Genomic DNA, 25,080 nt, shown 5'->3' on the forward strand with positions numbered 1-25,080 from the left:
CACTGCCAACTCTGAGCGCTATTTGCTATAAATCCTAGCAAGGTTCACAGGAGAAGAGGTAAAGCTTGTTAGTAATGATGAAGTTAGACTTCCAATGGAAATTTTCTAAGCAAGAAGCCCCTGCTGTCTTCTGTATTTCTTAATGGCTAATCACCCTTGCCTTCCGTGTCTTTCAGTTACGACAGTGGCCTGACTCATATACAAAGAAATTTGAGCACAAAATCTACCCCATCACATTTTCTGTTGGAAACCCTCAGGAATGGAAGAAATTATTCAAACCCTGTGCTGCCCAGAGACTCTTTCTCCCGGTAGGAACATGCTGGGTTTTTCTTTTTCTTTTTCTTTTCATAAGATGCAGCTTGGGAACAACTTGCCCTGGGAGCCAGGGGAAAATAAGCTGAGGTGTAGGTTTAGAAACCTTTCACTTACAGTTAAAGGTGGGTGTCCCTTGCATCCTGTGGTTTGCAGACAGTAAGGTATCTCTGCTCTGGAAAGGTCTTCATCCGTGCTGCAGGTCTGTCAGCATGCAGTGCACTTTGGGGTTAGGTTTCGTTTGTGATGGAGACCTAAGCAAAGGACCCAATTTCCTCCAAATCTAGTCTCCTTGATGGCTATGGCACTGAGTTAGTTCTCGGTACAGGTTACCTTCTCTTAACGTTATTTGTCTCTCAACAATGACCTCTTTTTAATGAAGACAAGTTAAGGTATATTTGGTAAGGGCCCAGAGTTCGGGTTCTGCCTTTCAGTCTTGAGCTTAAGTTACGTGTTTTTGCTTCCTTTAAAAAAAAATCTTAAAAGCCAGGTACAGTGAGTCACACCTGTAATCCCTGTTACTCTGGAGGCTGAGATCAGGAGGATCTTGGTTCAAGGCCAGCTCAGGCAAGAGACCCCATCTTAACCAATAAAAAGTTGGATATGATGGCATATGCTGTCATCCTAGCTCTACAAGAAATATAAGTAGATGGGCTGGGGATATAGCCTAGTGGCAAGAGTGCCTGCCTCGGATACACAAGGCCCTAGGTTCGATTCCCCAGCACCACATATACAGAAAACGGCCAGAAGCGGCGCTGTGGCTCAAGTGGCAGAGTGCTAGCCTTGAGCGGGAAGAAGCCAGGGACAGTGCTCAGGCCCTGAGTCCAAGGCCCAGGACTGGCCAAAAAAAAAAAGAAATATAAGTAGGAGTATCGTGGGCCAGACTGGACTGAACATAGAGGCAAGACCCTGTTCAAACAATGACATAAAAAAAAAGGCCTAGAGGTATGGCTCAAGGAGTAGAGCTCCTTATCATGGAGGGTCCCAAAGTTCAAATCCTAGTACTGCCAAAAAACCATCCTAAATAGAAAAGTCAGCTAAGGTATATACAAATTCAGAATGCCAGTGAACAGAGAAGGCAACTTTGAATTTAGCCTTAATATTTCAGAAAGATCCATGCCTTCTATAAGCATTTGTTGAGTGTCAGGTGTCAGGCCTGACTCGGCAGTGATGATTTGTGGTCAATATAAACATAGTCCTGCCCCCCTTGGAGCTTAAGTCTAGCCAGGCATTAGAAAGATGATCAGGGCTGTGGTGAAAAAAAGAATAGCTAGTGGACAGATGAACAGATAGATGGATGGATGATAGATAGACAGACCGATGGATTGGGAAAGGGCTTCGGGAGCTAGCCATGGTGGCACACACTTATAATTCCAGATCTCAGGAGGTAGAGTAGGAAGATCACAAGTTGGAAGCCAGCATAGGCTGTGTAGTGAATGAAACCCTGTCTCAAAAATAAGAAAGAGGAGGAGGAAAGAGCTTTTGACAATGCTTTAAATAGTGGGAAAGAGACTTTCTAGATCTAACACTTAGAAGAGTGTGTGTGCTTGAACTCAGTGACTACTCAGTACATGTGAGCTGGATTTGACTTTCAAAGAGAAGGGGAAGGAAAAAAATCAGTCATATTCCGGTGAGGGACTTCAGTTCTTGTGTGCAGTTGACTGGTTTTCAGGAACTTTCTAGCAGAGCAGAGTCTCCTAGGAGGCCCCACCTGGCCCAGACACTGGACTGCTTAAATGACAATTGCCTTGGCTAGTGGGATCTCCACAGCCACCGTGGAAGGAGATTGTGTACTTGCTGGCTGGGATTGCAACACCTGATAAGAAAGAGGAGGAAGCAAGCCAAAAGAGGACATGGAAGCAGCTGGAAGATCTGAGAAAGCCATTATCCAAGAACATGATAGAGAAACCAGACTCTTGCAGCCATGCAGCTGAAATTCAAGATCAGGCACCGATCTGAGGATCTGGAATTTCAGGAATACCCTCTTGAACAAAGCCACCATAGAATTTCCTAACTCAGAGGCAATCTGAATCTTGTTTGCAAGATGAATTATCACAAGAGCCTATTTCACTCATGGAACTTGTGCAAATGGAGCCCAGGCATTGGTTGTGCTAGTGTTTCTAATAGAAACGTGTAAGTTATGTGTCATTCCACAAGGGGGCACAGTAGAAGCAAAAATAAAAAAACCAATGTTTTACACTTTTGTATGACTCTATTTTAAGCTAATAATTTAATGAAATGACCTTGACACCTCAAAAAGAGTTAAAGGTTGGAACACTCTTCAGTTATAAATGTATACTTATTTTGTGAAATTTCCCAATATATGTCTTTTTAAAAAGCAGAAAGGGAACTAGAAGTATGCAAGAAGGTCCTTCGTTCAAACCCCAGTTCTGCCACATTCTCCTCAAAAAAGAAAGTATTATATCAGAATAATACTTTCATAGTTCCCATTATTCCCTCCACTTATCTATTTTTATTGATATAAAAAAAGATTGCTTGCACGTTGGCAAGATCAGATAGAAAAAAGTTTTTCAACATAGAGATGATGAAGGGGAATTCTGAAAAGAAATAATTAGAAAGTATGTAAAATGTGATTCCTTCTATTGGTGTTTAAAACTGTCCCTAAGTGCATGTGTCCATGTCTATGTGTATGGATATATTTATTCATCTAAAGTGACACATACACATTCACTGAACAGTGCTTACTGACTCTTAGCATGTGTTAGTCCCTAGAACTATGACCATGAATTAGAGAGTCAGCTTATTATTCTTCATGGCAGGGAAGAGTGTAAGTCATCATCATCATCATTAGCAAACTGTGTGTTCATTTTAGGTGGTGGTAAGAATTTGGGGCATGAATGAGTTAGGGAGTGAAGGCATCTGACAAGGTTATCTTTTGTATTGAGCTGTGACTTCCTAGTTACACTACATATGGGCTAGTACAAAGAAAACGCACAGGCCATGTATGCTAACCTGTTCACTGTGAAGGGAGTGGGAGGGAAGACAATAAGTTCAACATTTTTTTTGTTGTGTTAGGGATTGAACCAAGGCCTCGAAACAACTTGTCTCATGCCCTGTCACTGAGCTGTCTCCCTAGACCTTCGTGTGTGTGTGTGTGTGTGTGTGTGTGTTTAAACACATCATGTCAAGTAGAGGATTTTGAGCTTACATGAACTTACATTATAAGTTTTGAAGAAATAAGTATGATTTGACAGTTTCAGGATGGGGGAGGAGAGAGGCAGGGCATTCTGTGGGGTGACAGTGTAGGGCAGGTCAGAGTGCACACAGTGGGAAGACAGTGACCACCAGCCTGGCTGGAGCATATGAAGTGGGTCAGTGGGCCAGTGGGCAAAGGGCCCTGAATGCCAGGCTGAGAGGACTAGATTTGACCTTACTAGGGGACAAGAGACCTCCAGGAAGACTCTGAGCCTGACATCAAAATCCCAAACTCAAAACTTTAGGAATAGCCTACAAGAGAAAAGGGACATGAGCAGAGGGACAAAAGAACATTGGTATATGTTATCATCATTCAAGCCAGGAGCTTCCTCCCCAGAGACAGGAAAGCAAACACAAACTCCCCACACGTACCTGGCACTGCAGGCGACATGGGTGTCCCTTGCATCCTCCTTCTTTGTGCCAAGAGACAGTGCTTTAGGCATCTCACAAACTTATGATAGACAGACAGATGCCCAGTGCAGCTGTAGAAGACTTTCACAATGCTGTCAATCAAGTAGCCTAACCAACAATTACAGAATGTGTAGGACTCCCTCCCTCCCACCCCAACAATGGCAGCAGGACAAACATTTGTTCCAGAAGCACAGAGAACATTCACCAAGGCGGACCATATGCTGAGCCATAAAACCTGCCTCGAGAAATAGAAACTGGTGACAATCCCACAGCCACTGTTCTCTGGCGATAGGGGAATGAAGTGACAAGTGGAGGATAGAAAGATATCTGGACACTTCCAAGCACTTAGGAATTCATCAGGATGTTTGGCTACCACAGTCAGTGAGATTGAACAGGAAAGCACACTGCATGTGGAGCAGTTGGAGGCTGTGCTGAGGAAAGCACGTGGGAGTGCTGCAAGGGACTTCAGGGAGACAAGTGTGGGTCCCCCCAGGGACCTGTGAAAGAGCACACCAGCATTCTGGACGGGGTGTCAAGGTGCCTTGACATCAGGGAGAGGACACACAAAAAGAGAGAATGGATAGATCTGGGTGTTTGAAAGTGGGGCCTTTGGGACTATTAAGGTTAATCATGGGAAAGATGGGCAGACCCAAGGATGACCTTGACTTCATCATTGCTGTCAGGATCATGCTCAAGTTTATCAGAAGAGATCCTGATCACCCTGTTCAACTTTATAGCCAAACATTCCACAATCCAGCTGTAAACTTTGTTCCCTCCAGCAGCCAACAGGTGCTCACTCTGGACTGCAGCTGGGCCTTTGCACAAGCTGCTTCATTGGTTCTCCCACCCCCACCCCGCTCTGCTCATCACTATCTCTCAGCCTAACTGCCACTTCTAATGGTAAGCCTCCCTGGATTTCACTGCTGCCTGGTTTACAGACCCTTCTGTGTGCTTCTGTGCTAGCTATGATTATCTGCACCCCAGTTTCCTCTTCTCTGCCTCCTCAACTGAAGCTCCCAAGGATGGTGCAGGTTTCACTCAGTTGTACTAAGGCTGGAGCCAGTTTCTGATTACTGGAACTGTGGATATGACAGTAGCAGTAGAGCAAAACAGCCAAGTGAGAGCATGGGGCTCTGAGTTCAAGCCTTAGTGCACACACACACACACACACACACAAAGATCCCACACAAAATTTATGAAGGCTTTGCTGTGTGTGTGCATGTGTGCATGCGTGTGTATGTGTGCACGTGCTCCATAGTCTTGCTCTCACTTGATTGTCCCAGCAGCTCTATGGAATGAGTGTGATCTGGCTGACATGGCAAGGAAGTCTAGCTTTTTTTCAGTAGTGAGTTCAGGTCACACAGGCAATGGTACGAATGGAATCTGAACACAGGTCATCAGTTTGTAAACCCACAACTTTTGAGGGGGCTTGTTGGGGTCTGAACGACCCCTTTCTCCCCCCATGGGGAGAATGGTAACCACAAAATATATGAAAGAGCACTCGGCCTGGCCCTCCGCCAGCGGAAGGCCAAAGGCGTGCTCACATGGGCAAGCGCTAAGTTGAGGAAAGGTTGCTGAAGCCTCCCCTCCGCCCAGTCCCCTCACATGTTACCAAGGGCAGAGGCGAAAAGGAAGGCATCAGGGACACGCTGCGGTGGTGGGATGCATCTCAAAGACTTTAATATGGAAAGGCACTTATATAGAAGTAATGGCGGGAAAGAAAGGGGGCTGGCCAAAGGGCCAGTCATAGGCTAAGGACCATGTCCATCAAGCAACATCACGAAACTTCCTTTGTGGGCGGGACAACCCCATCATGGTGGCACGCACGTGTTCACCTCCCAAGGGGCGGAGTCTTTCTCTTCCTGTTGAGGCCGGAAGGTGGGAGGGGCTCCATCACATTGTCCCAGGGCTGGGGGAAGGACAGCCCCCAACAGGGGCTGAATGGTTCTGGGGTTTGAACTTAAGGCATCACACTTGCTGGGCAGGCACTCTACTTGAACCATTCATTCCTCCAACCCTTTTTTCTTAGTTGGTTCTTCCCCCAGGACTGGTCTCAGATCTTGATCCTCCTACCACCCTTTGTCAAGTATCTGGGATTACAGGTGCACAACACTGATTTTCACCCTCTCAATCTCTACTTCCATAGTAACTGGGACTATAAGTAAAACCTCCAACTTTTGACCTCCACTGTTGGAAGTCAGGCCAGGATTAGAGGTGGAGAGCCCCTGGTGATCTTGCAGCCTGTGTGCAGGAAGCTGTGGTCTGTATTTAGCACCAGAGGCTGTGGTCCATATTTAGCACAGGTTTCTGGGTGAAGTCACTGGAGATGGATTGGAGCAGTGGGTGGGGTAGAGCAGGAAGATCAGTAATGTCAGCAGCAAAGGTATAGTCAGCCCCCTGGCTGCTGCCTCCCCCAGCTCCCTCTGGAAAACAAAGGCTTGATTCTGAAGCCAGTTCTCCTCCACAGGGAATTGAAATGGCTACTTTTTCTGTCCTCCTTGATAACTACTACTCTTCCTATTATAGTGCAGCCAATGAGGAGGCTCTTCAAATGTGTACCGGCCATAATTGCTACAGAGAGGCATGGAGAAAGAATGGTGTTCTTTTTTTCCCTTTTGTGTTTTCAGATAAAGAGTAAAAAGGCCTCTGTGTTAAAGGATTATGATTTTTTTTTTAAAAGCTACATTTCTCCTCCGCTTAACTCTAACCACAATGCAGGCCATCTTGGTTAGCACCTGTTGCAAAGGGCTGCAGGTGTTGATAAGAATAGGGACTAATTACACGTATCTCTGTGTGTGTGTGTGTGTGTGTGTGTGTGTGTGTGTGTGTGTGTGCACGTACTAGTATAGGGGCTTGAACTTAGGGCCTCTTGGTCTTGCTTGGCTTTTTTTCATTCAAGGTTGGTGCTCTACCACTTGTGCCATAGCTCTAATGCTGGCTTTTTGGTGGTTAATTTGGTAGTTAATCTGTGAGATAAGAATCTCACAGATATTCCTGCTCAGGCTGAACCACAATTCTCAGATGTCAACTTCCTGAGTAGCTAGGATTACAGGCATGAGCCACTGATGCCTGGCTTTAAAAAGACCATTCAGAAAGATACAGAGCCATACCCATCAATGCTAGAAGTAGATGCTTTCCCCCAATGCTTGGTAGAAACTGGTTAAGAGATTGTCCACATCAATGCCTGCTTGTTTGGAAAAAAAGAACCAAGAGAAAAAGGTGACCTTCCTGGAGGATAGAAGGACAAAACAGCCACAGTAACTGGCTGATGTTCTCATCTTTTGGAAAAATGGGCCCAAATCAAATATAATCCAAGATCCTGGAGTTGGACCGTCTAGATCGAGGTTTATCTTCTTTTGTATCTCAAATCATTGGTAATCATTGATTATTCTTCAAGTCAAAGGAGAAGGGAGAAATGGAGCTCAAAGTGGTACAATTCAACAGTTCTACAGTTCAACACTAACCAGTGCATCTAGCAGCATCATTCTTCTGTTGATCTACTTCTCTTCTTTCTGACCTGCTTTTTTGTTCTGTGTCCACCCCCCCAACTCCTTACACACAAAGGTGATTTTAAAGGATGTCGACTCGCTTCTGTACGTAGATACTGATGTTCTCTTTCTGAGACCTGTTGATGACATCTGGAAGCTTCTGAGGCAGTTTAACACCACCCAGCTTGCAGCCATGGCTCCCGAACATGAAGTCCCAAAGACAGGCTGGTACAGCCGCTTCGCTAGGCACCCTTTCTATGGCTCTGCAGGAGTCAACTCAGGAGTCATGCTGATGAATTTAACGCGTATAAGAAATACCCAGTTCAAGGTAAGGAAATGCTTTGACGTCCTTATCTAAAGATCAGCAGGCTTTTCATCCTGGTCTTGCCAAGGTTGAGCATGAGTTGATTTGGGGTCTGTAGTAGGTGGCCTAGAGGTAGGGATAGAAGAACCCAGAGGAAAGTGTTTGGAAGGTGATAGAATGTTTGTTTAGGAAAAGTCCAGATGGCTATGGAATATCAAGCTTTCACAAGGTATTATGCTCGACTGTCTGGCAGTGTTTCAGAATTCCATAGCACATATCCTGCAAGATTTCTTGGAATCACTCTAAAGATAGTTATGTAAGTATATAGAGTTGGTACAAGGGTAGGCATGATCTCCTAGCAAAGAACAGGAAGGAACTTAAAAAATAAGTCACCCCTCCAAAAAAAAGTTAGGGCTGGGAATGTGGCTTAGTGGTAGAGTGTTTGCCTTGCATGCATGAAGCCCTGAGTCTGATTCCTCAGCACTACATAAAAAGAAAAAGCCAGAAGTGGCACTGTGGCTCAAGTGGTAAAGTGTTCGCTGTGAGCAAAAAGAAGCCAGGGACAGTGCTCAGGCCCTGCATCCAAGCCCAAGGACTGGCAAAAACAAACAAACAAAAAACAAAATGAACAGCATATGTTAATTATGGCTGGTGTGTAGCTCAGGAATACAATACTTACCTAGCATATCCAAGTGTTGTACAGAAACTCAGTCATGAGAAACCATATTTTGAGAGGTCAAACAGGGAGTCTTTATTGGAGAGATGGGGGCTGCAAGTGGACTCTCATCACAAAGACCTGCAGCCCCTCAAATACAGTATACACTCTTAGAAAACTGAGCCATAACAGTAAAGCAAATAAAGAGCAGAAAAACAATATAAACAAACCAGATCAACTCCAATGGAGAGCTGAAGTAGGACACCATAGTGACCAGAGGAAAGACAGGAGACAGGAGACACAGGACATGAGGCATAGCCTAATAGCGCCTGAGCTAGTCTGGGCCTAAATAGGGGCAGGGACAGGGGATAGGGTCACAGGAAACTCAATGGTCTCAAGAGTTTAAGGCACAGGACAGGTCCAGTGACATATTGTCCAAGTCCCTGCCCCTACCTTTAGGAATTCAGGAATGCCCATCACCTGGGGGTGGAACTTCCCTGCCTCCACCGTGAAGACAAGCTGGTGCTAGTTAAACCTAATAACCTATCATCTACCACATGGCCAAGAAGGCACCAGTTAGATCCAGTATCCATGTTTCACAAGGTCTTGTTTGCCATTCCTAATACCACAAAAATAAGGAAGATCCAGGTGCCACTCTGGAGACTGAAACTTGGAAGGTTGAGATTCAAAGACTCTATATCCTATTAACTAGCAAAAATGCCAGACTAGAAGTGTGGCAGCTTAGAGCAAGAAAGCCAAAGAGAGACTGTGTGAGGCTTTGAGTTCAAGTTTTTGGTGCCAACACAAAAGATAAAGATAAAGGGGAAAGGAAGAGAGAGGCAAGATCAGGATGGGAGGGAAAGGTAGAAGTGGGAAGGGGGAAGGAGAGTGGAGAAGGGAGAAGGAAAGGAAAAGAAAGGAAGTGAAAGGCAAGGCAAGGAAAGGAAAAGTAGGCTTATCCATAAGTGAGATGATATACTGAGAAAAACTTGCTTGTAGTAGCATATCATTATATTGTAGTGTGCTGACTTTTATGCCTTAGAAATTTCCAGAATACCTAAGAGGCCATTAGTTATTCATTGTGGATGCTTCTAGGAAAAATGGGAATGAGATTCAGAGGAGGATGGAGGAAAAAGAAATGTGTTTTTACTTGTACTGATTGAATATTGTTTGTGAATGTGTTATTTTTACTTTGCAGGTAAATCATGTTGGGGCTGTTTATTTGTTTTCTTGCCATAGGGACTCACTGTGTAGCCCAAGCTGACCTTTATCTTGCATTCCTCCTGCCTCTGCCTCTCCATCCTCCACTGCCATTCGCTCCTATTCGGAGTGTGGAATTAGAGGCATAAGCCACCACGCCAGGCTTCTTTCCTTACTTTAAGTGAATTGTTTGTAGCCAAATGCACATCTCTAGCCCTCAAACTCCAGAGGCAGAGGCAGAAAGGTGGCAAAAGCTTTTCTTTTTTTTGGCCAGTCCTGGTGCTTGGACTCAGGGCCTGAGCACTGTCCCTGGCTTCTTTTTGCTCAAAGCTAGCACTCTGCCACTTGAGCCACAGCGCCTCTTCTGGCTGTTTTCTGTATATGTGGTGCTGGGGAATCGAACCCAGGGCCTCATGTATACGAGGCAAGCACTCTTGCCACTAGGCCATATCCCCAGCCCCACAAAAGCTTTTCTAAATAGGCAGACAGATGGGTGGACAGGTGGATGGACGCACAGATGGACAGACTGATGGGTAGATGCAAGATATTTTCACTTGATACCTTAATTCGGTGACCAGCATTTTGTTTCTTCATAGAGAAGAAAGAAACGTAAGGAAGGTTTGATTCCAGGCATGGTTTTTCTGAACCATTTCTTGGTCCATCCAGTATCCATGCAGAAGGACTGTGCTTTGTTGTGGGGTCCTGAGGATAGCAGGATCTCCCCTGTAGCCAGAGGAAAAGGAAGCCCACGCCTGCACGCTTTCTCCATGGCAAGGGTGTTTTCCTCGCTTCCGTTGCCCTCATGGTTTCTCTCTTCCAGAACAGCCTGAGTCCCACAGGCCTGGCTTGGGAAGACATGCTGTTGCCTCTGTACCAGAAGTACAAGAATGCCATCACCTGGGGGGACCAGGATTTGCTAAACATCATCTTTTATTTCAACCCAGGTAGGTTCTCTTTCAAGAATGGTGTGTGTGTGTGTGTGTGTGTGTGTGTGTGTGTGTGTGTGTGTGTGTGTGTGTGTGGCCTGGGCTGCAGTGACCAGAGCCTGACTGGTGCACCTGCCCTTTTGTCTGCTCTCCCTGACTCTCTGACAGAAGTGGCTTCCTGGCCACACAAGGCCACACCTCCAACACTGCGTTCCATTTTCAGAGAATATCTTTGCCATGTGGCCGCAGCATGTTCCCAAGAACTGCAGTCAAAGTGGACGTGAGGCCCACAGTGAAATGGAAACAGCCTAATCCAGGAGAGTCCCTCCACCTATCTAAGCTACACAGAGCCTGGTTCTCAGGGACTTCAAGTTAAGGCACTTGTTCAGGGTTACGAGCCCCATAGCCCCTTTTTGCAAAGGAAATTCTTATATATTGTTAAGTCAATGACTTGCTGAAGTGCAGGGAGGGAGAGGAAAACTTCCAGTCTGTTTTCATGTTAATACCTAAAGCTAATAAAATATCCTTTTGTTCTCCCTTTATTAAAATCTTATTTGCCATTAAAATAGAAACCATGTATATATTCTTGAGAAAAATCTTTGTCTTTCCTGAGAAAAAGGACTCTGCTGTCTTTAAAAATCCTGAAATAAACCAGGTACCAATGCCTCCTAGGTATTCAGGAGGCTCAAATCTGAGTTTCAAAGCCAGCCTGATGGGACACACAGAAAAAGATAGGAATCCATGAGATTCTTACCTCCAATTAGGCAACAAAATACTGGACTGGAGATGTATCTCAAGTGGTAGGGCACCAGCCATGAGCAAAAAAGCTAAGTAAAAGCATGAGGCCTTGAGTTCAAGCTCCAGTACCAGCGCATATATCCTAAAATTCTTTCAATAAAAACTTCTATTGATAAAGATTTCTACCTCCATTGAAGCTTCAAAAACTGTACACCTTTGGAAAGAAAAAATATTCTAATATAAAGCTCAATTTCATATGTCTTTTGGTCCAAAAGACCAAATCCTGGAAAAGAAAAGAAGCAGACTGATGCTGAGATTTTTGGGAGGGAAACTTCTGATACTAATTCAGGCCTCAAAGCAAAGTCCCGACTTTTATCCTGCAGGTACAGCCTGCACTAAAAGACTAACTTCATCTCAATTCTGCACTCCCTGGTTCCAGTGGGAATCAGCTGGGCTGGGAGCTCAGAGTTCACGAATTGGGCTCATATTTCTTATTAAGTAGCAAATTCACTTCTAAGCATCATCCAAACCTACCCACGCAATCACCCTGACCATTTCACAGCAAGAAAAACCAGAAAAGAGAATTACTAATTTTAGTATAAGTAACAAGTGAGAACCAAGTGTTTTCATCTGGGATACCCCAACTCCAAATACAGGAGCAGGGAGCTTCTTGGAGATGGGGTGGAAGATTCTAGAGTGCCAGGCAGCTATCCCATGATGTATCTTTTGATGCATTCTTCTCTTTAGTTGCATTTTTTCTCTCTCTTGTGTGGCTAAAACTATCTGATGTATCTCCATTTATATTCCAAGGGGAGAAATTCCAGATTCACTCAGCCATGTGACCCCCAAATCCTCTTACAGATGGTTTGGGGATGTAGTCTGTAAGAATGAACCCTGGAAAGCCATCAGAAGCTGCGACGCAGGTAGATCTGAGCCTTACCTCTCCTTGAGGCTGAACCCAGCTGGGTTTCGGGGCTTCTTCATTCCACATCTAAGAGTCAAAGATGCTGTAAAACGATTACAAAGTTCTAAGTCCTAAATCTGAGCAGTATGAAGCAGTAGCCAAGTTTTCTGGTTTTAGATCCGTATTGAGTAAACCCACTGACTCTGATTAATTTATCTCCCTATTTCACACTTTACTCAAGTACTTTATTAAACATGGACTCTTTGGCCCGGTGCTGGTGGCTAAAGGCCTGTAATCCTAGGTACTCAGGAGGCTGAGCTCTGAGGATTGCGATTAGAAGCCAGCCAGGCAGTCCATGAGACTTTTAGCTCCAGTTAACCACCAGAAAACTGGAATTGGCTCTATGGTTCAAAGTGGAAGAGTGCTAGCTTTGAGCAGAAAAACTCAGGGACATTGCCCAGGCCCCATAACCAAAAACAAACAAACAAACGTGGGATCTTTGGGGTCTGAAATCCAGGTCAAAACTGACAAGTCTGAGTACAAGGTGAGGGATTGATGAATGTGTTTATTGCCCTAATTCCCTCACATTGCCATAGAGGAAGCAATAGATATATGTCAGGGTTGTTACAATTATTAGTCTCCAGCAGTCAGTGATAGCATCTTTTAAAGTGTATTTGCAAGTCAGTAGCAAGCACATTGTAAAGCTCTTTGCTCTAATTGCATGTTCTAGCCACGTGCACACTAGTGTGCTGGCTCTGATGGGCTTGGCTTTCCTTCTCAGCCTGTGATGGGGTAGCAGATCAGTCTCCTCTATACCCTCTGCCCTCCATACATGAAATGGAGATTTCAAACCTTGCCTCAGGCAAAGCTCATCTGTGAAGAAAGTGCCGCATGCTATGTTTGGCAGTCCACTGGTGGTTGCCCTTGCTTTGGTTTCTTGAGAAGAATTACTCTTCCTCACATAGGTAGCCTGAGATCTTGCTCTCCCAAGTTCCCTGTTAAACCAGTCAGACCACATCCTGGACAGAGCTGGTTTGTCCAGCAGCAGTGTTGAAAAGCTGACATTCATTAATACCCTCCTCCAGATCTCTGGAGATGTCCCACTTCCTGCTCCAATTCAGCTTTACTTTGGGCTTTCTGTGTCTCGACTATGTTAAGCCAAAGCAGTAGACTTACACAGCTTTACTCTTCTGTTTTCCAATTGCCTTTGTCTTAGAAAAACTACTATGATTCTTTTATTTTATTTGGCAATACTGGGGACCGAACTCGGGGCCTCATACTTGCTAGGCAAGCATTTTGATCATGTGAGTCACACCTTCAGTCCCTTTGCTTATAATTTATTTTTTTGGATAAGATTTCCTGTTGACTTTGCCTTGAACCACTAGCCTCCTGCCCTCCCAAGTAGCTGGGATTACAGGTGTGTACCACCAAGCCTGGCTCTTGCAAGACGTATTCTGATTTCCAAACGTCTTACCATCAGAGACCATTTTCTCCTCAAATGGTCTCCCAAGCCTCTGTTTTAGACTGTCAGAATTCCATACTAAAAGTCTCAGTTTAATAAAACTTGGTAGAATCATCTTCTCACCTCACCTCCCAGAAAGGAACTGTCCCCTCACTGAGTCCTGGAAAAACTCCTTTCTTTGGGACCTACTGTGTCCTGGGCAGAAACAGCACCTTGACATCACCTGGGACACACAGGTTCTGCAGTGATGTGGTGAATAGGTACTGGGTTTGAGTACATAATCAGTCTATGCACATTTCTTTTCTTTCTTTCCCTTCCTTCCTTCCTTCCTTCCTTCCTTCCTTCCTTCCTTCCTTCCTTCCTTCCTTCCTCCCTCCCTCCCTCCCTCCCTCCCTCCCTCCCTTCCTTCCATCCTTCCTCCTTTCCTTCTTTCCTTCCTCCCTTCCTCTCTCCCTTCCTCCCTCCCTCCTTCTCTCTCTCTCTCTTTCTTTTTTGAACCACAATCCTCAGATCTCAGCCACCTGAGTAGCTAGGATTACAGGTGTGAGTCACTGAGTTTGGCTTTATGCACATTTCTTGCTCTGAAAAACTGTAAAGGAGCTGGGCGCTGGTACCTCATGCCTATCATCTTAGCTACTCAGGAGGCTGAGATCTGAGGATAGCAGTTTAATGCCAGCCAGGGCAGGAAAATCCATGAGACTCTTATCTCCAAGTAACCTCCAGAAAATGGAAGTGGAACTGTTGTTCAATGTGATAGAGTACTAGCCTTGAGCAGAAAAGCTCAGTGACAGCACCCAGGCCCAGAGTTCAAGTCCCAGGACCAGCCAAAAACAAAAACTGCAAAGGAGGGATGTAACAATGTGGAATTCATATTTCCTATTTGAGATTCTACAGTTGGGGCTCTTAGGGGTTGTTTGGAGGTCTATAAAACCCTGAACTTGTAAGCAAAAAGATTTTGGTAGATCTGTGTTGCCTATTGGAATATCGTAAAGCCAAGCTTTAAAACTTTCATTAGATTCTCAGAGAAGTCTGTGGCCCACCATAGGTTAAGAAAGGTAAGATCCTGCAGGCATAGAAGCAATCAGAGTAAACGCTTATCACAGGCAACTTTGTGCTGGAAACCACACTGGGCTTCTTTTGTGTATCTGTTCTCCTCCTTTTCTTGTCACCTGGCACAGTGGTTCTTGTCATAAAAGAAAAGGCCCTGCCAACAACTGTCATAGTTTACATCGATGGTGTGTGTTCTGTGTTCCAGTCATGAGTGTAGATGCACTCATCGAATAACGCTCCCGATTCCTATGGGCAAGGATTGTTTAGGATTTCTTCCATTTTACAGATGAGGAAACCAAGGCATGAACAAGTGATGTCATTTGTATGAGTTGATGCAGCCTGGGCAGAGCTCCATGGTCAGACCCAGTGGGTGGGCTTGAGCTTGCTCTCATCCTCTGCGGGTGGTCACAGCTAAGGTGGAGGCATAGCGTGTGCAGGCCTGGATAACATGTCCTCATTACTGCCCTTCATTGAAGTTAGATGTTTCAGTGACTCATCAAGGTTATAGATCTAGAAAGTAGGAAAAGCCAAATTTGAACCTGTATGTATTTGATTTCAAAGCTTGGGCCATTTCTATTTCGTGCTCTGGCTTTGAGTCCCTTTTACCTCATCACTCAGGCCTGTGTTGGGACTGGAGAAAGAGAAATCGATTTCTTTCTGTAGAGGCTCCAGAAGGACTCGAGAAGAGGCAGAAAACTGCCCTCCAGGAACACAGGGACTAGATGCCCCATTATTTGCTCTGTCCACAGAACATAGACAGCAGACACTCAATAATAATTGTTAGTTCAGTCAATCAGTATATTTACACAGACAGGCGATTCTAGGATATTCGTTCAGCTGCTGACTATGGCGAGTGGGATATAAATGTCCAGGCAAATATCACATGAGTGATAAGACCCACTAGCTTACAAAAGGAAAGGACGGGACTGTGCCAGGCCCAATTCAAAAGAGCTTTCATATATTTTCATTTTGTTCAATCTCCCATTCACCCTCTTTGCTCTAAAGTGCAAAAAGATCACACAGCTATATTGGGCATGGTGGTGCATGCCTATAATCCCAGTGCTCAGGAGGCTGAGACAGGAGGCTCTTGAGTTTCGGGCCAGCCTGGGTTACATAGTAAGACTCCTATCTAAAAGGAAAAACTGAAGATAGGAAGGAGGAAAGGAGGGATGGGGAAAGGAAGGAAAGAAGAGGGAGAGAGGGATGGAGGAATGTTCTCACAGTTACTAGAGCAGTTGAGTTGAAGTCTAGGTAGTGTGATTTGAAGATGGCCACTGCTCTGTCCCACTTATGGATTGTGTATGTGCCAAGGTGCAGGAAAATGCTAGTAATTCAAAGGGAAACATCCTTGGAATAGAACCTCCCTGAGCAGAGGTGAGTCTGTGTATTGGGAATGATTAGGAATGGGAGAGAAGGACTTGGATACCTCTGGGCTGTGGAAGGGTAGGACTGTCACACAGCCTTCAGTGGGGGTCGAGGTACCCCCTCTATTCTTGGCTCTCCACCCCCAGGCTTTGTCTAAGTGACCTCTAAGCAGTGTGCCTTTCGAGGGGAAGTGAACAAGCACATGGGCGGCTCACGTCTCCTGGCTCTTTCTCCTGATTTGTAGCAGTTACAGAGAGCTTTGATCTGTGATCCTGCAGCCCCAGCTTTGAAAGGCGTCCGGCTAGTAACTGGGAAGCTACGGGTCATGAACTTATTGTTAATCACATAATTTTAATCACCGGGGTGGGGGCGGGGGGTGGGAATGTGAGCACAACAGGATTAGCGCCATTTCTCAACAGCAGCCGTACAGTGATGGGGGTTAGTTCTGCTCATTACAGGATGGGAGTTCTTTGGCCTGCTGGATGTTAAGAGCCCCTTAGATGCCAGCCACAAGCTCCTCTACATATCACAACCAACAATGTCTCCCTCCAGATATTGCCAAATGGCCCCAAGGACATCGGGGAGGGCAAGACTCGCCCTGATTAAGAACCAACTGGTTAGAGATACAGGTGCACACACAGGCCTGGATGCACACGTAGCATGGTATATATAGCTTCCTTGGCTCAGTGGGGGGAATGGAAGAACTTTATGCTTCAGACATTTTTCCTTTTTTTCTTTCCCATGTGCTGATCCTGGGGTTTGGATTGAGGGCTCAGTGCTCTCAGTTCTGTTTTGTTTTGTTCTTTGCTCAAGGATTGCCCTCTACCACTGAACCACACCTCCACTCTAGCTTTTTGCTGCCTAATTGGAGATGAGGCTTGAAGTTTTGTGTGGCCAAGCTGACTTCAAACCTCAGTCCTCAGATTCCCAAAGTAGCTAGGATTGTAGGCATGAGCCACCAACACCTAGCCTCTTTGCTGTGTGTGTGTATGTGTGTGTGTGTGTGTGTGTGTGTGTGCATGTACCTATCCTGAGTCTTGAACTCAGGGCCTGGGCATTGCCCCTGAACTTGTTTTACTCAAGGCTAGCCACAGCTCTACTTTGGTTCTTTTGGTAGTTTATTGGAGATAAACATCTCAAAGACTTTCCTCCCTGGGCTGGCTTTGAACCACAATCCTTAGATCTCAGCCTCCTGAGTAGCCAGGATTACAGGCATGAACTACCAGCCCTGGCTCTCCTTTGCTTTTATAGGTGGATTTTAGTTAGTTTTAATCTGAAGAGGAATCACTGCTTGGATTATGACTCACTTTGTGGGATTGTCTATAATACAAAACCTTTATAAAGAGGGATGATAATGGCAACCACTATTAAACACTACTTTGTGCTTAACACTTGGCTGAGCACTTTAACAATTTCATGTAAGAGGAAAGCATATTATGCCTATTTTACATATGAGGAAACCAAATTACAGGGTTGTGATTGAGCAGACATAGCTTCCATAGTTTTTGACACAGTGAGAACCAGGATTCAGACCCTGTCCCCTGTCTCTCCAATGCCGGTGTTTGTCTTCCTGTCTTATGTATTGTACCTCCTTCCCTTTTTTTCTGCATAAAACCTACATGATCCCAACAGATGCCCTTCCAATCCTTGACTCGAGGCGTTTGACAGCATCGTGTTCCTGTGCAGTGAACTCGGGCACAGCGTATAGTTTACGAGGATATCAAGTTCATCACCAGCCATGTAGGCCACAGCTGACCCTGACGGGGACATGTGTCTTCCTCTTGTGTCCTGCAGAGTGTCTCTACGTGTTCCCCTGCCAGTGGAACTACCGTCCAGACCACTGCATGTACGGGAGCAACTGCAAAGAGGCTGAGCGCGAAGGAGTGTCCGTGGTGCACGGGAACCGGGGCGTCTACCATGACGACAAGCAGCCGACTTTCAAAGCACTCTATGAAGCAGTACGGGATGTAAGTCCACCCTGGCCAAGCACCACTCCTGAGACACATGCGTGTGAGCATGCATTGTGTCAGCAGGCCTTTTCCAGGCCATCTATTCCCTCAGACAAATCTTGTAAAATTTGTCATCACATGGAAGAGATATACAAGAAAACGGTATTCAAGCCAGGTGCTGGTGGCTCATGAGTGTAATCCTAGCTACTCAGGAGGCTGAGCTCTGAGGATTGTAGTTCAAAGTCACCCTAGACAGGAAAGTCCATGAAACTCTTTTATGCAGTTAACCACCAAAAAGCTGAAAGTGGAGCTGTGGCTCAAGTGGTAGAGCACAGGCCTAGAGAGAAAAGGCTAGGGGACAATGCCCAGGCACTGAGCTCAAGCTCCAGGACCAGGACACACACACACACACACACACACACACACACACACAGAGTCAGTAAGTAAATATGTTGCTTGGTTGCAAGCTCCAACCCCTTGAGCAATCAGGTCAAGGTGAATAATTGGAAAAAAAGAACCAGCCTGGCACTGCCTAGCTACTCAGGAGGCAGAAATCTGAAGAATCATGGTTCAAAGCCAGTCAAGAAAGAAAAGTTATTGAGACTCTATGTCCAAAAGCAAACAGCCAAAAGCCTGGCTGGAGATGTGGCTCAAGTGGTAGAGTGTCAGCTGAGTAAGCTGAGCAAGCTGGAGGCCTTGAGTTCAAATTTCAGTACTCAAGAAAAATAAATGGGGCTGGGAATGGGGCTCAGGTAGAGTGCTTTGCTTAGCATGCATGAAGCTCAGGGTTCGATTCCTCAGTACCACATACACAGAAAAGGCCAGAAGTAGCTCCTATGGTAAAGTAGTACCCTTGAGCAAAAGAAGTTCAAGAAGTTCAGAGACAGTGCCCAGACCCTGAGTTCAATCCCCAGGACTGGCAAAAAAAAAAAAAAAAAAAAAAAAAGAAAGAAATGAAGGAACCAAACTAAAATTAACAGTGGAATTTTTTTTAAATTATTGATTTACCTCAGAACAGGATGAGCAAGAGGTAAAAATGAAGTGTCCCCTCCCCAGTGCTCCCCGCCCAGGGTGAGGTCACATGATGCCGCACAGATAGAAGGAGCCCCAGATAAATGGCATCCACATCCTTCTAGTGCTGTGAGCCAGCAAGAGCGGGAGGAGTGTGGGAGAGGGAGATGGTACTGAGTCAAAATGGAAGAAATGCTCCCATCAAGGCTCCTTAATAAGGAAGCCCCCAGAGCAGGCACCTGGGCTACGAATGCAGACTTGAAGATGAGCCTGGCTAGCCCAGGGCAAAGGCCTGAGTCTTTGTGATGCAGTGCAGCGACTGTCAAGCAAGCCCTGTGATTGCCTGTTGTTAATCTGAAAGATCTTAGCCACAATTCCCCTATCCTTGGTTTTGCTTGCCATAGTTTCAGTTACCCTGGCTAAGCACAGTCCAGATATATTTGGTGGAAAGTTCCAGAAACAGTGGATGAGTTTCACATTGTGTATTGTCCTGAACAGCATGATGGCACGTCATGTGATCAGCTCTGTGCTGCCCAGGTTGTGAATCATTACATTGCCAGTGTACCCATCCTGTATTCCTCATCCTTCCATTAGTCATTCAGTGCCACCGGTTCAGAACCAATTACAGTTTCAAGCATCTTCTCCTAGTCTGAGAGTGTGTCCCCCATGGATAAGGAGGGAAGATTGTATCAAGTTTTGTGGGACCTCTCAAACAGCCTTAAAGAGATAGATCAGCTAATGTTAAGCAGGATTTAGACGTACATGAGGTCAGGCAGCCTATAATCCTAGCTACTCTGGAGGCTGAGATCTGCAGATCACAATTCAAAGACAGACTGGATAGGAAAGCCCATGTGACTCTTATCTTCAGTTAACCACCAGAAAACCAGAAGTAGAGCTGTGGCTCAAATGGTAGAACGCTAACCTTGAGCAAATGAACTCAGTGACAGCACCCAGGCCCTGAGTTCAAGCACTAGTACTGGCACCAAAAAATAAAAGAAAATAATAAAATAAAGATGTATGTGAACTATCTCCTTGCAGTAAATGGAGGCTAAAATAATTTTACTTTGTGATTTACCTCCTAAAGTCCTGTGTGTTTCACCATCTTTTACCCTAAGCTTGCTAGGGGAAAATGAGCAACAGATCTACTGAAATTCCAAAACAAAGAGCAGGAAGAAGCAAACGTGGACCAAACCTGTCCCATTGCCTACATATTGTAAGACCTGCAGGCTACGAATAGCTTTAAGTAGATGAGAAAATTAAGAAAAGAATTTTACCATGTGGGAAAATGGTATGAGACTGAGATTTTAGTATTCACACACACAGTCCCTAAAGGACACAGTATACTTATCCATTCACACCATCTCCAATGAATGTTGACAGCGGCTGTAGTGTCCACAAAGTCAAAAATATTTGCTATCTAAACTCCTCCCTAGGAAAAGCTTGCTAGTTTGACATAATAAAGTTTGTAGACCTCCCTCATTAGAGTTTTGAGGGAGTACAACACTGGAGTTTGAGCTCAGGGACTTATGCTTGCTAGACAATTTGTGCCGTGTCCCCAGCCCTTTTTTGTTTTAGTTTTTTTTCTTTTTTTCAGGTAAGATCTCATATGTTTTACCTGGGAGCCAGCCTCAGATTATGATCCTCCTACCTCTGCTGCCCAGATAGCTGGGGTTATAAACATGCACCACCATAGCCTGCCTATTGGTAAAGATGAGCTCTTTCTTACTTTTGCCCTGGCTTGCCTTGAACCACAATCCTGCCCATCTCTGTCTCACAAGTAGCTGGAATTACGGGTATGTGCCTGACCCAAGAGATGGTTTTCTTGAAGATCTAGGAACCCACAAGGTTTCCCAATAGGCTTTGTCAGGAATCAGGTAAGGAAGAATCCTTGCCACAATAACACATTTTGGGGGTGCTTGTGAAAATGTATTTTGCTAGACAATTCCAGCATCAGAAATCTGGGAGTTGTCTTCATGGCTGGGGAGGAGCTAAGCATGTACCTATGTTAACACTTCTTCCTCCTTCTGTGTGTCCTGCTGTTGGGATTTCAAAGGCCAGGTGATTAAATGACATGGGAAATTTCTTCTGCACGGTGACATTCTCCCACTCGGATACCCTCATACTGACTAGGGGGGCCCCGCAGCCCGGAATCACACGCGTGTCCTGCAGCGCTGTTCTGATGTTCTGTGATCTGGAAGCCCCAGTTTGGAATTGAGCAACTGTGGTTTGTTTTTGTTTTTGTTTTTGGCCAGTCCTGGGCCTTGGACTCAGGGCCTGAGCACTGTCCCTGGCTTCTTCCTGCTCAAGGCTAGCACTCTGCCACTTGAGCCACAGCGCCGCCTCTGGCCGTTTTCTGTATATGTGGTGCTGGGGAATCGAACCTAGGGCCTCGTGTATCCGAGGCAGGCACTCTTGCCACTAGGCTATATCCCCAGCCCCAACTGTGGTTTTTGAGTTGTTATCTCCTGTGATTTGTTTTCTGTGGGATCAGAAAGAGGGCCAAATAACTTAGCTGTCTGTCCATGCATTCCGTCTGTTCATTTAGGCATTTCAATCAGGACAGTCACAAATCCCAAATCAATGTGTTATTCAGACGCTATCACTAAAGATGTGTTTCTCAGCTGGTGCTGGTGCTAAAGCCTATAATGTTAGTTACTCAGGAGGCTGAGTTCTGGAGGATCGTGATTTGAAGCCAGACCAGGCAGAAAAGTTCAGGAGATTCCATTTAAAAGAAAGAGAGAAAAAAAAAGAGAAAGGAAGGAAGGAAGCAGGGAGAGAAGAAGAAAGAGAGAAAGAGAGAGAGAGGAAGAAAGGAAGGAAGGAAAGAAGGAAGGAAGGAAGGAAGGAAGGAAGGAAGGAAGGAAGGAAGGAAGGAAGGAAGGAAGGAAGGAAGGAAGGAAAAGGAGGCAATGGAGAGATTTAAAAAAAGAAAGCATGGGGGAGTTGGACTTCTTTCAGCAGTGGAAAGCCCCTGTGGGAGAGGGACAGGCTCTGATTTATGCTTGAAAATGTCACCTCCATGGTTGGTGGCAGGGGCACAGCATGGAACACAAAGGCTGTTTGTGAGACCAATTGCAGTCATAGAGACAGGAATGGGAGCCAGCACTGGCTTGCATGAGGGCAGGAGTTGGTGGAGGAGCTGTGTTTTTGTTATGTTGTCAAGACAAAGCTTCAGGACTTGGTGATGGGTTTGCATGTAGGCGCGATGGGAAAGGGGGTGAAAGGTCACGACCGGGGTTCCACCTGTTTTGTTCTATTACTGAAAAGAACAAATGGAGGCCTGTCCTTGAGGAGTGTGATCACTGATCTAGATTGTGCTGGGAAAGAAAGAGTATCCTGAGGCTGGTCCAGGACAGAACTTTCTTGAAACCCATCAGTGTGCTCAGGCTGGGAGGAAACTTTGTGTTGCTGATAAACAATACTGCAGCAATATTTCTGTTGAACTTGTAAAAGCTCTGACTTGTTCTAGGAAAACAGTCAGACCACCCACTGCCCTCTCAGGCTGTAGCGCCCTGCTTTTTAACATTCTTCTGGCTTTTTTTTTTCTCCCCTTCTAGTCAACACATAAAATGTCCATGGTGACTTAATCTACTAGCAGTCTTTCCTCTTTCCACAAGAGTAGAATACATTTTGATAACTGTTCATGACTCAGTTCAAAAGATTTATTTTGGAAAGCACCACTCATGCATATAACAACTACTAACTCTTCAACTAGTGCCTCTGGCTTATGGATTGTAGTTCAAGGCCATCCCAGGCAAAATGTTGGTGAGATCCTCCTCTCCACCAAGAGTTGGGCATAATGGTGCATGCTTGTCATCCTAATATTCAGACGGCTTAAACCACCCTGGTTCCCCCATGTCATTTGTTTGTTAGATTTATGTTTTAAAACAGCATTTCAGCTAACAACACTTTTTCTTTTTTCTTTATCATCTTTCAGTTTCCCTTTCAAGACAATCTCTTTCAATCCATGTATTACCCCCTCCAGTTGAAGTTTTTGGAGACTGTGCACACTTTATGTGGCCGCATCCCCCAGGTATTCCTGAAGCAAATTGAGAAAACGATGAGAAGAGCTTATGAGAGACACGTCATCATCCACGTTGGTCCCAACCACATGCTCTGAGCATTTCATCTTGTGGTCACCATGGCAACGGGGGGGGTCATTACGCTGCCTGGATCTTTCGCGTGTGATTATTGAATGGTGCTCCATGACCTGCATTCAAAAGGCCTTGTGAGACATTGCTGAATTAGTCACCCCTAAAATGGAATAAGCCTTTCTTTAACTTCTTTTTTCTCAAATCCTATTTATCTCTGTTTAATAATTTTTAAAAAAATCAACAACTAGGGGTGATGGTACCTGCCTGTAATTCTGCTACTCAGGAGGCAGAGGTAAGACGATGGTGGCCCAAAGCCAGGCCGAGGGAAGTTAGCATGAGCTCCTATCTGGAAAACAAACAAAAAAGCAAAAGGACTAGGGGATGGTGGGAGGTGGTATCGTCCTGAGTTCAATCTCAGATTGTTCTAGCAGCCTTCTTAAGCTGTGAAAAAGGAACTTTTCTAAGCTTACTGATTCTTGTTCGGGGGTTGAGACACCGTTTTAGTGGTATGCTGGGTATGACATTTATCTAGTATTCCCACACTCTTTTTATGCAGTTGACTTCCTCATACACCCTTGTTGTAAAAAGCAGTACTTATATAAAAAACAAGCTTGTTGAGAATCTAGGTCATGGGCCAAACTCAAGATTACATTAGACATAATCCTACCAACCACTGGGAAAGCTTTAGTATTTTAATGTCTTTCCTTCCAGACTCCCCCCTCACTGTTTAACCATTTCCAGGAAGTTCTTCTGCATTTTCTGTTATTCCAGGCATTTTAAACAGATCATCTCCACAGAAGCCAGCTTCTGTGCTGAGATCTTTATGTAGGAGACTAAAACATTAGACAAGATTGTATGTCTGCAGCAGTCTCCTTACAATGTGAGAAGAGTTTAGATTTTGGCTAGTTGGGCAGTGTGATAAAGCAGGTATCTGAAGGTATTTATTTTAAAACTTAGATTTGCAGTGGACACAATCGTAAGAAATTTCTGTGTACCAATAACTTCTGAAAGAAATTCAGTAATTCGGTTGAACCTCCCCGCCCCCCCTGGGAAATTCTTTAGCCAAGAACTATGATTCTGCATTCAGCCACAGACAGACCAAAGCACTTGGTTTCTAAAGTTGTCTCTAGCTGTGCTCCTATCTCTTTTGTGAGCTCCTGTGTAGTAAAGAGAAATGAAAGAACTTGAGATTTGTTGTGCTCAAGTAAATAGTTCAGATAATGCCATTGACAAGAAAATTCACCTTCCTGCCAATCTGAGAAAGGCCTCTTTTTTTTTCCCCAAGGAGTTTTCTCTAGGGCTAACCAGTGTTAACCAAGAAAGCTCAAAGGCCCTTAAGCATCTTGCTACAGTAGAAGAACCAAGTCTTCTATTTGCCAAAAGGATCTGAAGTCAACCCTAGTATCTTCATGGGAACATTTTACATAATTCTTTTGTTTGTGGGTGCTGGTTCTGGGACTTGAACTCAAGGCTCCTTAGCTTTTCTTGCTCAAGTATAGTGTTCTACCACTGGAGCCACAGCTCCACTTCTGGCTTTTAGGGGCTGGGGGTGGGGGTGGTTAATTGGAGCTAAGAGTCTCACAGACTTTCCTGCCCAGGTTTATCTCTGAACTGTGATCCTCAGATCTCAGTCTCTTGAGTAGCTTTGATTACAGGCATGTGCTACCCTCAGCTCATAATACTTTATCCCAAATGTTGGAAATAAAAATATCAAATTGCCTTCCATTATAAATAGAAGGCAATCTGAAGATGTAAAACCAAGTATGTTTTGTTGTTAATATCAATATGGTAGCTTAAAAAGCAGAATCCAGTCAATCATAGATGCTGTATCAGCAGAAAATGTCTTACCCTGGGGGAAAAAAGAAAACCTCAGAGTTTAGAGAAATGTAAGGGTATTCATATTACTATGAACATCCTAGAGCAGTCACAAACTTAAGTCTAAAGGGTAAAGTTCATACCCATACCCATCCATACCTTTAATCAGTTTGTGAGTCC

At 44.9% G+C, this 25,080-nt stretch overlaps 1 protein-coding gene across 1 annotated transcript in view; it reads left to right on the forward strand.

The window, feature by feature from the left end:
- The window catches only part of Gxylt2 (glucoside xylosyltransferase 2), a 47,995-nt gene extending 23,376 nt beyond the window's left edge, over positions 1 to 24,619 (forward strand). The window contains exons 3-7 of the mRNA XM_048356165.1: positions 177 to 308; positions 7,504 to 7,755; positions 10,407 to 10,530; positions 17,826 to 17,998; positions 22,929 to 24,619. Coding sequence (XP_048212122.1) covers positions 177 to 308; positions 7,504 to 7,755; positions 10,407 to 10,530; positions 17,826 to 17,998; positions 22,929 to 23,111 — 864 coding nt within the window. The 3' untranslated portion in view covers positions 23,112 to 24,619. The remainder of the gene's footprint in view (positions 1 to 176; positions 309 to 7,503; positions 7,756 to 10,406; positions 10,531 to 17,825; positions 17,999 to 22,928) is intronic.
- The last annotated feature ends 461 nt before the right edge of the window (positions 24,620 to 25,080 follow it).

Source organism: Perognathus longimembris, chromosome 10 (genome assembly GCF_023159225.1).
Source record: "Perognathus longimembris pacificus isolate PPM17 chromosome 10, ASM2315922v1, whole genome shotgun sequence".
Taxonomy (NCBI): domain Eukaryota; kingdom Metazoa; phylum Chordata; class Mammalia; order Rodentia; family Heteromyidae; genus Perognathus; species Perognathus longimembris.